This window comes from Mustelus asterias, chromosome 11 (genome assembly GCF_964213995.1).
Source record: "Mustelus asterias chromosome 11, sMusAst1.hap1.1, whole genome shotgun sequence".
In the NCBI taxonomy this organism is placed as follows: domain Eukaryota; kingdom Metazoa; phylum Chordata; class Chondrichthyes; order Carcharhiniformes; family Triakidae; genus Mustelus; species Mustelus asterias.
Genome location: NC_135811.1, coordinates 96,958,030 through 96,970,512, shown reverse-complemented (window position 1 = coordinate 96,970,512; position 12,483 = coordinate 96,958,030). Strand labels below are relative to the sequence as shown.

At 45.4% G+C, this 12,483-nt stretch overlaps 1 protein-coding gene across 1 annotated transcript in view; it reads right to left on the bottom strand.

The window, feature by feature from the left end:
* Nucleotides 1-367: 367 nt before the first annotated feature.
* The window catches only part of LOC144500280 (voltage-gated delayed rectifier potassium channel KCNH8-like), a 203,428-nt gene continuing 191,312 nt past the window's right edge, over nucleotides 368-12,483 (bottom strand). Inside the window, exons 16-18 of the mRNA XM_078222956.1 lie at nucleotides 9,245-9,321; nucleotides 664-734; nucleotides 368-509 (exon numbers count right to left, since the gene is read on the bottom strand). Coding sequence (XP_078079082.1) covers nucleotides 368-509; nucleotides 664-734; nucleotides 9,245-9,321 — 290 coding nt within the window. The remainder of the gene's footprint in view (nucleotides 510-663; nucleotides 735-9,244; nucleotides 9,322-12,483) is intronic.

Here is a 12,483-nt window from a genome sequence, read left to right as displayed (position 1 = left end):
TGCACGGGCTGCATGGAGCTTGAAGTTCTCAAAACGGATCGATCCGGACCCGCTGCCACCAGAGGAGAGGTGTGAGAGGTTACAGCCGGACAGAGAGAGTGACAAGGGCTTGGAGCCGTTGAAAGATTGAGATTCTGGGACATCAAGGTGGGCCGTCCAGAGGGAGAAGAAGTGACAGAGCAACCATTGTTCCGCGAGGCCGACCGAGCAAGATTCGGAGAGCCTGTCATGGGTTGAGTTGGATTTCGATTCAAGTCCGAATGATGCGCTGGACTCTTTCCCTGATCACCCAGAGGCATTTGATAATGAAATGATGCCACAGGACTTGAGACTGTGTGGAAGCAGTCCACCGTTGGATGATGAAGTTCTACATCTGCTGTCCTTTGGCATGATACTGTTGCCCTGACAGTGCTCCCTGGATAGCATGCTGCGTTTGAAGGATTGCTGAAGTTCCAGGAGTTGGGAGTTCTTGCGCCTTGGCTATGCTGAGCACCAGCCAGTGTCCCAGGCTGTACGTGCAGAGCAGATGGCTGTAAAGCATACGAGCATCTCGGTTGCCATTCATTCCCAGTGCTGTTGACAGAAGGAGTTGAGGAAGAAACCATGGAGACAACATATGGGGAGCAGTTCATTGTAGGGGTGTACTGCGGCGCCGACAATTGCCTTTGAAGAAGGTGCATCATATGATGAAGCTCTTTGGCAAGATGAGATACCTCCTGATTCAGATCATTCATCTGTAAATAGACAAGACATACTCTTAGCAGCTGAATGATTTTGTTGCATTAATTTTAAAGATTGCATTATAATTCCTGCAGTAACAGATGTCATTGAAATGTTAATAAAGGTTTCGGTTCGACAAAATGCCAAAGTAAAATTAAATGAGGGGAGTGAATCTTCTATGCATGAGGGGAAAGCTGTAGTACAGAGTACTGGAGCAAAGCAGCTTCCAGAGCTTATAGCAGAGAAACAGGCCCTCTGGCCCAGCATGTCTATACCCACCATCAAATACCAATCTATACTTATCCCATTTACCAGCAGCTGGTTCATAGCTTACTATACCTTGGCGAATTAAGTGCTCGTCCAGATGCTTCTTAAATGTTACGAAAGTACCTGCCTCCACCACCCTCTCAGGCAACACGTTTCATATTTCCACCACCCTCTGGGTGAAAAAAGGTTTTCCTCAGATCCCCTCTACATCACTTATTCCTCACCCTAAATCTTATGAGGTTCTCTCACCGTGCCGCCGGCATAGTGATCAGCACTGCTGCCTCACAGTGCCAGGGACCCGGGTTCAATTCCAGCCTCGGGTCATAAGAACTAGGAGCAGGAGTAGGCCATCTGGCCCCTCGAGCCTGCTCTGCCATTCAGAAAGATCATGGCTGGTCTTTTTGTGGACTCAGCTCCACTTACCCACCCGCTCACCATAACCCTTCATTCCTTTACTGTTCAAAAATGTATCACTGTGTAGAGTTTGCATGTTCTCCCCATGTCTGTAGATTCAATGATCTGGGAAGTGTGCAGCTACAGGTGTAAGTAAGCCACAGAATGGTGTTGCACAAATACAGCAAGCTCAATACATGATGAGTTACCGTATCAAGCAGTTTTTATATGATTTTGTTTGTTCTTCGTAGTCATACCCTCAACTCACGCCAAATGACTCGTTGGACTGCTCCCTACAGATTGTTAGGGGGGGGTGACTGGAAAGCATGAATGCTTTCAAAAGTGCCACAGATGCTGTTCTGAGACTAGTTTGTATGGGGGAAAGATTTAATTCACACTCCATCCTCCAGGGTACACAGCCTCATTACTTTACTGCCACTACTCTTTTCAGCAGAATAGCATGTGGTAAACTAGAACTGGCAACACAGTCAATTAGCCTGACAACACTCAAATACTGGCACTGGAGGGGGTGCAGAGGAGATTCACTTGGTTGATTCCGAAGTTGAGAGGGTTGGCTTATGAGGAGAGACTGTGTAGACTGGGATTATGCGCATTGGAATTTGGAAGAGTGAGGGGGAATCTTATCGAAACATATAAAATTATGAAGGGAATAGATAAGATAGAAGCAGGGAAGTTGTTTTCCACCGGTAGGTGAAACCAGAACTAGGGGGGCATAGCCTCAAAATAAGGGGGAGCCGATTTAGGACTGAGTTGAGGAGGAACTTCTTCTCCCAAAGGGTTGTGAATCTGTAGAATTCCCTGCCCAGTGAAGCAGTTGGGGCTACCTCATTGAATGTTTTTAAGGCAAAGATAGATAAATTTTTGAACAGTAAAGGAATTAAAGGTTATGATGAGCGGGCGGGTAAGTGGAGCTGAGTCCATGAAAAGATCAGCCATGACCTTATTGAATGGCGGAGCAGGCTCGAGGGGCCAAACAGTCTACTCCTGCTCCTAGTTCTTATGTTCTTATTGCATGGTGTGAAGATGTCGGCGTTGGATTGGGGTGGGCATAGTAAGAGGTCTCACAACGCCAGGTTAAAGTCCAACAGGTTTATTTGGTAGCACAAGCTTTCAGAGTGTTGCCTCTTCATCAGGTGAGTGGAGGATTTGGTTAACAAACACAGCGTATATAGACACAAACTCAATTACAAGATAATGGTTGGAAAGCGAGTCATAACAGGTAATCAAGTCTTTACAGGTACAGACAATGTGAGTGGAGAGAGGGTTAAGCACAGGTTAAAGAGGTGTGAATTGTCTTAAGCCAGGATAGTTAGTGAGATTTTGCAAGCTCAGGCAAGTCGTGGGGGTTACAGATAGTGTGACATGAACCCAAGATACCAGTTGAGGCCGTCCTCATGCGTGCGGAACTTGGCTATCAGTTTCTGCGCGGCGATTCTGCATTGTCATGTGTCTCGAAGGCTGCCTTGGAGAACGCTTACCCGAAGATCGGAGGCTGAATGCCCTTGACTGAATTCCCCCCAACAGGAAGGGGAACACTTCAGCAGTCAAGGGCATTCAGCCTCTGATCTTTGGGTAAGCGTTCTCCAAGGCGGCCTTCAAGACACACAACAACGCAAAATCGCCGAGCAGAAACTGATAGCCGAATTCCACACACATGAGGATGGCCTCAACCGGGATCTTGGGTTGATGTCACACTATCTGCAACCCCCACCATTTGGCCTGGGCTTGCAAAATCTCAGTAACTGTCCTGGCTTGAGACAATTCACACCTCTTTAACCTATGCTTAACCCTCTCTCCACTCGCACTGTCTGTACCTGTAAAGACTTGATTACCTGTTAAGACTCGCATTCCAACCATTATCTTGTAATTGAGTCTGTGTCTATATATGCTCTGTTTGTGAACAAAATCCTCCACTCACCTGATGAAGGGGCAGCGCTCTGAAAGCTCGTGCTACCAAATAAACCTGTTGGACTTTAACCTGGTGTTGTGAGATTTCTTACTGTTCTTATTGCAAAATAATAATTGCTGACCAGGGTGATTAGTATCTGTGGGACAGTCCCACAGAAGAAGGGAACACCTTCAGGAGAGGAGGAGAGAAAATTGGTAAGAAAAGTTTGACATAGAGTCACAGAGTCATCGAGCTTTACAGCATGGAAACAGTCCCTTCGGCCCAAATTGTCCATGCCGCCCTTTTTTTTTCAAACCCCCAAGCTAATCCCAATTGCCCGCATTTGGCCCATATCCCTCTGAACCCATCGTACCCATGTAACTATCTAAATGCTTTTTAAAAGATAAAATTGTACCTGCCTCTACTACTACCTCTGGCAGCTTGTTCCAGACACTCACCACCCTCTGTGTGAAAACATTGCCCCTCTGGACACTTTTGTATCTCTCCCCTCTCACCTTAAAATGGCATGTTTATGACATTTCATATATAGATATCCTTCATGAAAGCAAGTAAGCAGCAGAGATATTGTGCAAAGATGAGGAAACGTTTGGGAATAACCCCGACACACAAACTGGAATATACTGAATTTATAGTTTCCCCGCCTTTTTTGCAGAATTTAGCAAGCTTTAGTCCAGGCTCACTTCTCTATGCAAATTCTGCTAATGATATCTCCACAGGACTTCATGTGTGGAGCTGCTATTGAACAAGTGGGAAATGTCAAGTTGTTTTCACTGTGTGGATGTAATCGTTAAATGTAATTAGTGCAGTAAACTGGATACTGGAGGATACTGTTCATTTAACCTCTTTTCATCTTTTCCCTTTAAATCATTCTGTCCTTTCCCATCACCATGAGCGAGCGTCACTTTGGGGAAATACTAACTGAATGTCTTCTCACAAAGTAATGCCTACCTGTGCCAGTGAGCTGTTTTTGCACCAACCTCTTAAAGGTAAAAGATAAAAGCTCCCCGGATATTCTAGAAAAGCCCAGGACTGATTCCCCATGGGCGGCAGGGTGCTGCAGTGGTTTGCACTGCTGCCTCACAGCGTCAGCGACTTGGGTTTGATTCCTGGCTTGGGTCACCCAGGTTCGAATCCCACCACAGCAGATGGTGAATTTTGAATCCAATAAAAAATATCATAGAATCATAGAAACCCTACAGTGCAGAAGGAGGCCATTCGGCCCATCGAGTCTGCACCGACCACAATCCCACCCAGGCCCTACCCCCACATATTTACCCGCTAATCCCACTAACCTACGCATCTCAGGACTCTAAGGGGCAATTTTTAACCTGGCCAATCAACCTAACCCGCACATCTTTGGAATATCGGAATTAAGAATCTACTGATGACCATGAAACGATTACCGATTGTCGGAAAAACCAATCTGGTTCACTAATGTCCTTTAGGGAAACATAGAAACATAGAAGATAGGAGCAGGAGGAGGCCATTTGGCCCTTCGAGCCTGCTCCGCCATTCATCACGATCATAGCTGATCGTCCAACTCAATAGCCTAATCCTGCTTTCTCCCCATAATCTTTGATCCCATTTGCCCCAAGTGCTATATCTAGTTGCCTTTTGAATACAGTCAATGTTTTGGCATCAACTACTTGCTGTGGAAGGAAATCTGCCGTCCTTACCTGGTCTGGCCTACATGTGACTCCAGCACCAAAGCAATGTGGTTGACTCTCAACTGCCCTCAGGCAACTAGGGATGGGCAATAAATGCTGGACAGCCAGTGATGCCCATATCCCATGAATGAATTAAAAAAATGACTATGCACTTCTGGTTCATCTCCCACCTTTTAAGCTATGTAAACTTGAGGTCACTCAAAATATGCTGTTTGAGTCCTGAGGCACACCAAGACCCGTTCACCTATCACCCCTGTGCACACGAACCTACATTGGCCCCCGGTTAAGCAACACCTCAATTTTCAAGTTCATTTTCTTGTTCAATTCCTTCCATGGCTTGGTCTATTTCTGTAATCTTCCCCCAGCCTCACAACCTACTCAGATAGCTGCATTCCTCTAATTCTACTCTGTGGAACATCCATTAATTTAATTACTCCACCACTGGTGACCATGCTTTCAGCCACCAAAGTCTCAACTCTGGAATTCTCTCCTAAACTCTCCCTTCTCTACTTCCTTTAAGATACCCATTGAAAGTTAACTCTCTGACCAAGACTTTTGCCTTGTTCCCTTACACCTCTTCTATGTGGTTCAGTGTCAAGTTCAGATGGAGTGCATTGATGATTTATCGTGTTAAAGATAGAAACATAGAAGATAGGAGCTGGAGGAGGCCATTCAGCCCTTTGAACCTGTTCCTCCATTCATTAAGATCATGGCTGATCATCCAACTCAACAGCCTGATCCCGCCTTCCTCCCATACCCTTTGATCCCCTTCACCCCAAAGTGCGATATCTAACTATTTCTTGAAAACACCAATGTTTTGACCTCAATTACTTTCTGTGGTAGTGAATTCCACAGACTGGCTACTCTCTGGGTGAAAAAATTCCTCTACATCTCTGTCCTATATGGTTTACCCTGTATCCTCAGACTATGACCCCTAGTTTTGGACACACCCTTCATCTGAAACATCCTTCTTGCATCTACCCTGTTTAGTCCTGTTAGAATTTTATAGGTTTCTATGAGCTCCTCCCCACCCCCTCATGCTTCTGAACTCCAGCGAATGCAATCTTAACTGACTCAATCTCTCCTTCCATCCCAGGAGTCAGTCTGCTCTCCCTCCAGAGCAAGAACATCCTTCCTCACATGAGGAGACCAAAACTACACACCCTATTCCAGGTGTGGTCTCACCAAGGTCCTGTATAATTGCAGCAGGACATCTCTGCTCCTGCACTTGAATCCTCACGCTATGAAGGCCAACAGGTCATTTGCCTTTTTTATATGTAAATGCAAGTTGTTGCAGTTTAGAAAGTTGAAGGGTGCTTATAGGTTTGGGATAGGTCTTTGGAATCACAACATAACTAAAGTTTGAGAAGAAGGATATGGGGTTAACAAAAAATGTTATTTTATATTAGGAATAATAACGCAGCAGAGAAGGCCAACCCTAAACAAATGATTACTGGGAGCACTGGGAAGAGATCGGGGTGGAATCCTCTGGCCGTTCACGCTGGTGGGAAGGGCGGCACGGTGGCACAGTGGTTAGCACTGCTGCCTCACAGTGCCAGGGGCCTGGGTTCAATTCCCGGCTTGAGTCACTGTCTGTGTGGAGTCTGCATGTTCTCCCCGGGTTTGCGTGGGTTTCCTCCGGGTGTTCCGGTTTCCTTCCACAGTCCGAAAGACGCACTGGTCAGCTGCATTGGCCATTCTAAATTCTCCCTCAGTGTTCCCAAACAGGCGCCGGAGTGTGGCGACTGGGGGATTTTCGCAGTAACTTCATTGCAGTGTTAATGTAAGCCTATTTATAATCCTGCTTTCTCCCCATAATCTTTGATCCCATTCGCCCCAAGTGCTATATCCAGCCGCCTCTTGAATACACTCAATGTTTTGGCATCAACTACTTCCTGTGGAAGGGAATCTGCATCCTTACCTGGTTGGGCCTACATGTGACTGCAGAGCCACAGCAATGTGGTTGACTCTCAACTGCCCTCAGGTGACTAGGGATGGGCAATAAATGCTGGACCGCCAATGATCACCATGTCCCACGAATAAATAAATGAATAGATTTTCTGGTGCAGTGAACGGAGGTTTGGCTGAGTGGCCCAATTCTCGCCTGCAGTGGCAGTGGGGCGTGACCAGCTGGAAAATCCCGACTCTGCTCTCTTTGTCTGCTTGATGTCATGTTTTATTATATTTGTAACAGCTGAACATCAGGAAATTAGCAACATTTTAAGAATTCTCAAAGGCCACAAAATGTGTGAAATCTAATCGCGCAGCAGTTGAAGCATAAAATTCTGATTGTTTCACATATTAGAGAGAGAAGTGATCTAATGTGACATGCTACTGGCTTACAAATGGTGCAATGTGCAAATTGGTGACCATATTTTCCTACAATAGTGACATCGAAAGGCAATTTATTCCCCATTTAGATTTGCTCATCTTCCTCTCCTTCCAGAAACTAATGCATGTTGCTTGCTATAATTCCACTGGGGCCTCACTAACAGTGATGGTTCTTCATATACAAGGTTGGACACGGTGGCACAGTGGTTAGCACTGCTTCCTCACAGTGCCAGGGACCCAGATTCAATTCCAGGCTTGGGTCACTGTCTGTGCGGAGTTTGCACGCTCTCCCCCGTGTCTGCGTGGTTTCCTCCGGGTGCTCCGGTTTCCTCCCACAGTCCGAAAGATGTGCTGGTTAGGTGCATCGGCCGTGCTAAATTCTCCCTCAGTGTACCCCAACAGGTGTTGGAGCGTGGTGACTAGTGGATTTTCACAGTAACTTCATTGCAGTGTTAATGTAAGCCTACTTGTGACACTAATAAATAAATGTTAAACTTTACTTGGACATCCAAAGATGTGTGGGTTAGGTGGATTGGCCATGCTAAATTGCCCCTTAGTGTCCGGGGACTAGCTGGGGTAAATGCATGGGGTTATGGGGATAGGGCCTGGGTGGGATTGCGGTCAGTGCAGACCCAATGGCCAAATGGCCTCCTTCTGCAGTTCTATGATTCTGTAGGGTCTGTTCATAGCCTACTTGGTTACAGAAGGCATTACAGATGAGCCCAATCCTGTACCAACTTGAAGTCGGCACATATTCACAAGCAAGTGTCCATGCTTTGCAGCAGGAATCAATGATTAGCAAAGTATGAATGGGATCCTGGAGTAGGCTAAATCTTAGAACATTTACCATCTTTGGATTAAATAATAATTCCACTCGATTTGAAAATACAATTGTTCTTTAGGTGCTTTATTTCCATCTCAGAAATCATCATCTTGAAGACCTCTTTGTCTTCCACTTACAGGTATCAGATAAATGAGAGAAACTCGCAATGTTTCAGACAAAGGGACTGCGATGTGCTTTATTGCATGTTATATCACCGTTCAGAATTGGAATCCAGGAATGTCGGATGATGCTAAAACCTAACCATCCAGGCATATTTTCCCACATCTGCTGATATTTTAAATGTTTTGCAGAGATGAGCTGACATGCAGGTATCCTCTAGAGCACAAAGTGTAGGTGAACCTTTACCCAAGATTGTGTGAATTTTGTTTTTTATTAATTCGTGGGACATGGGTGTCACTGACTGGCCAGCATTTATTGCCCATCCCTAGTTGCCCAAGGGCAGTTAGAAGTCAACCATATTGCTGAGGCTCTGGAGTCGCATTTAGGCCAGACCAGGTAAGGACAGCAGATTTCCTTCCCTAAAGGAAGCCTCAGAGATTAGATCCAACATTCAAAGGATCAATTGACATAGGTGTTAAAAGCTGCAAATCCAGCATCACGTGAGCATACTTGCTTTCGTGCTACCTTAGTCTGATGAAGGGTGCATGTCTATGGGGTTGGTTTATATTGGAACAACATAGAAAGCTAGCTGCTAAGGATTATACTGTGTCATGTTTAAATATCGGAATTGGTACAAGTTATGCTTTTTGTTATATTTTAGCTGTGTTCTTAAATAAACTTTGTTCGGTAAAAGCTTCCTAGTGGGTCACTTGAATCGTACCTGGAGTGAAACACCTTATGCTCACCCTAATGCCAAAATCAAATGTAAAACTTCGGGTCGAGGCTTCACATTACACATTGGAGTCTTTGGCCTGGATCATAACAATCCTCATCACTACTTTTATTTTCACTCACGGAACCTGAAGCAGCAAATGACTCGACGCTGCGATGAAAACTGTCCTGTTTCAAAATGACACAGCAAAGAACCGGGAACTGAGAATTCAGCTGTGATAAAATCAGAATGACGTAAAAAGATTTTCCCACATACTTTACCTCCTGGTTAAGTCTGCAGATGTTCCGTTTTATTTCTTGTGCCTCGGCCGTTGCAGCTGGATTCACCTGAGATGCAGCTGTCAACAAAAGACAAGAGTCATTAACCGGGACTGAGGAGAAATGGGAACAGAGAGACAAATGGAGTCTGTGGGCGTTGTGTGATTACCTGTGAGAGAACCTGAGATATCTGTATTAACTTGTAAATTTCCTTTGGTGAAATTTTCGATTAGGTGCCTTTATTTCTACAGAGAAAGATCTTTGGTGGCAGAATTGGTCACGTGTGCACTATTGCAGGCCCAGCTCTAAGTAGCTGCAGAATTTTCCAATTAGATACACTTTGGAAGTGATTAATTTAACGAGTGGATCGGGTTCCCGATGATTTTCAAAAAAGGATAAAGTGTTTGAAATGGCAGTGAGGACCTCACGTCCATAGGGGTCAGCCCTACGCTTCGTCATGAAGGTGGACATTGCAGCTGAAGTGAGAGAAAGGCCAGGGATCTGGCAATTGGTGTCAACCCGACAGTTCTACCTCCGGCTGTGACGCCCGGACAGAAGGGGGCAGATGTAGGGAGCACCCAGCTCCACTTCTGGCAGAATTGAGATCCAGCACAACTGGGCTCTCTCCAAACAGACAAAGGGCAGGATTTTTCAGTCGCGCTCGCCCCGAGACTGGAAAATCCAGCCCGAGGTCAACAGACGTTTGCATGGTCCGCCTACCCCCCACACCACCCCCCGCCCGCGATATTCCCATGGAGGGCAGGACAGGAAAATTCTACCCAATGCCACTGAACTGTTGACTCAGCTGCAGAACTCTAGATCCCTGGGAACATGGAAATAAAAGCGCATAAATCATTGCTGATGATATTCAAAAACAGAATGCAATTTTATGAGATTCTACAGTCTGATGTTTTAATGTCTCTGAAATCAATCCCTCTATTGAATTCACCGATTTACAAATGCATCAAATGTTCACCCACAGCCATCTTCGCCAGTAATTTCCAGGCTAAAATACTGGAAAAAAGTTTTTAAAGTATATCTATTAGTGTCGCAAGTAGGCTTACACTAACACTGCAATGCAGTTATTGTGAGAATTCCCTAGTCGCCACACTCCGGCGCCTGTTCGGGGACACTGAGGGAGAATTTAGCATGGTCAATGCACCCAACCAGCACGTCTTTCGGACTGTGGGAGGAAACCGGAGCAACCGGAGGAAACCCACGTAGACATGGGGAGAATGTCCAGACTCTGAACAGACACTGACCCAAGCTGGGAATTGAATCTGGGTCCTTGGCACTGTGAGGCAGCAATGCTAAATATGCTGCAATGTGAATTTGCCAGGTTCTATTTAGGCAGGAAGAAGGAAAGAGTCATAGATACAAGCTTTCCTGGGATGAAAGGGTTATCTTATGAGGAAAGATTGAACAGGTTGGGCCTATATCCACTGGAGTGAGCAGTTGTTGAAACATAGAACATCCTAAGGGGCATAGACAGGGTGGTTGCTGAGAAAATATTTCTCTGGGTCTGGGTAGTCTGGAATTAGGGGATACACTTTGAGATGAGGAGAATTTTTTTTCTCTCAGAGGGTCATCAGTCTATGGGATTCTCTTCCTAGAAAGCAGTGGAGGCTGGGTCATTGAATATCTTCAAGGCTGAGTTAGACTGATTTTTGATCAATAAGGGAGTCAAAGGTTATTGGGTGGTGGGGATGTGTTGGGGAGGGGGGTGGGGTAACAGGAAAGTGGAGGTGAGGCCACAATCAGATGAGCTATGATCCTATTGAATGGTTATAGCAGGCTCCAGGGCTGGATGGCACACTCCGACTGCTGAAACTAGAACTGGTGAACACAGTTTAAAAAGTGGAAAGAGAATAAAGTCAATGTTTCGAGTCTGGATGACCCTTTCTCAAAATGTTGGCTCAATTCTCTCTGCACAGATGCTGTCAGACCTGCTGTGATTTTCCAGCATTTTCTGTTTTTGTTTCAGATTCCAGCATCCACAGTATTTTGCATTTATCCAGGCTCTACAGCCCTCTGCAATAAAGAATTCCATGTTTTCACTACCCTTTGAGAGAAGAAATTCCTCCTTATCTTCATTTTAAACGTGCAACCCCTTATTCTGAGGTCATGCCCTCTGGTGCTCGGCTCTCCCACAAAGGGAAACAATCTCTCAGCATCTACCCTGTCAAGCTCCCTGAGAATCCTGTATGCCACAATAACCTCGCTTCCAAAGATGTGCGGGTTAGGTTGATTGGCCATGACAAATTGCCCCTTAGTGTCAGGGGGATTAGCAGGGTAAATACATGGGATTATTGGGATAAGGGCTTGAGGGGAATTGTTGTCCGTGCAGGCTCAGTAGGCCAAATGGCCTCTTGCTGCACTGTAGCGATTCTATGGTTCTTCTAAACACCAATGAGTACAGGCCCAACCTGCCATCTATCTTTTACAGATGCACCATAGAAAGCATTCTTTCTGATTGTATCACAACTTGGTATGTCTCCTGCTCTGTCCATGACCGCAAGAAACTACAAAGGCTCATAAATTAAGCCCAGTCCATTTTGCAAACCAGCCTCCCATCCACTGACTGTGTCTACATTTCCTGCTGACTCGGAAAAGCAGTGAGCATAATCAAGGACCCCACGCACCCCGGACATTCTCCCTTCCACCTTCTTCCGTCGGGAAAAAGATACAAAAGTCTGAGGACACGTACCAACTGACTCAAGAACAGCTTCTTCCCTGCTGCTGTCAGACTTTTGAATGGACCTACTTCGCACTAAGTTCATTTTTCTCTATACCTTAGCAATGACTGTAACACTACATTCTGCACTCTCTCCTTTCCTTCTCTATGAATGGTATGCTTTGTCTGTAAAACGTGCAAGAAACAATACTTTTTACTGTATACCAGTACATGTGACAATAATAAATCAAATCAAATCATCACCTGCTGAAATATTTAGTGGTGAGTTAACAATTTGGGCACAAAAAAAAATGGCTGTCACTCCCCATGGAGAAGACTCCTGAATTTTAACCCAACTGTCAGCAGAGTGTGTAGAATGGAGTGAAAGTGAGGAGGTGGAAACATTGAGGAAAAGACAACTTGAAAGGCCTTCTCTATTTACCATGCAGTCAAGCATATGAGAGAGTCTGAAATAAGGAGGTTATACTGAGAGAAGGAAGGCTGGGAGTAAGCTCGGGTTGAGCCAAATCTTAGCCATGATGAGCCTGTTTCTTTGCTCTATGTCTTA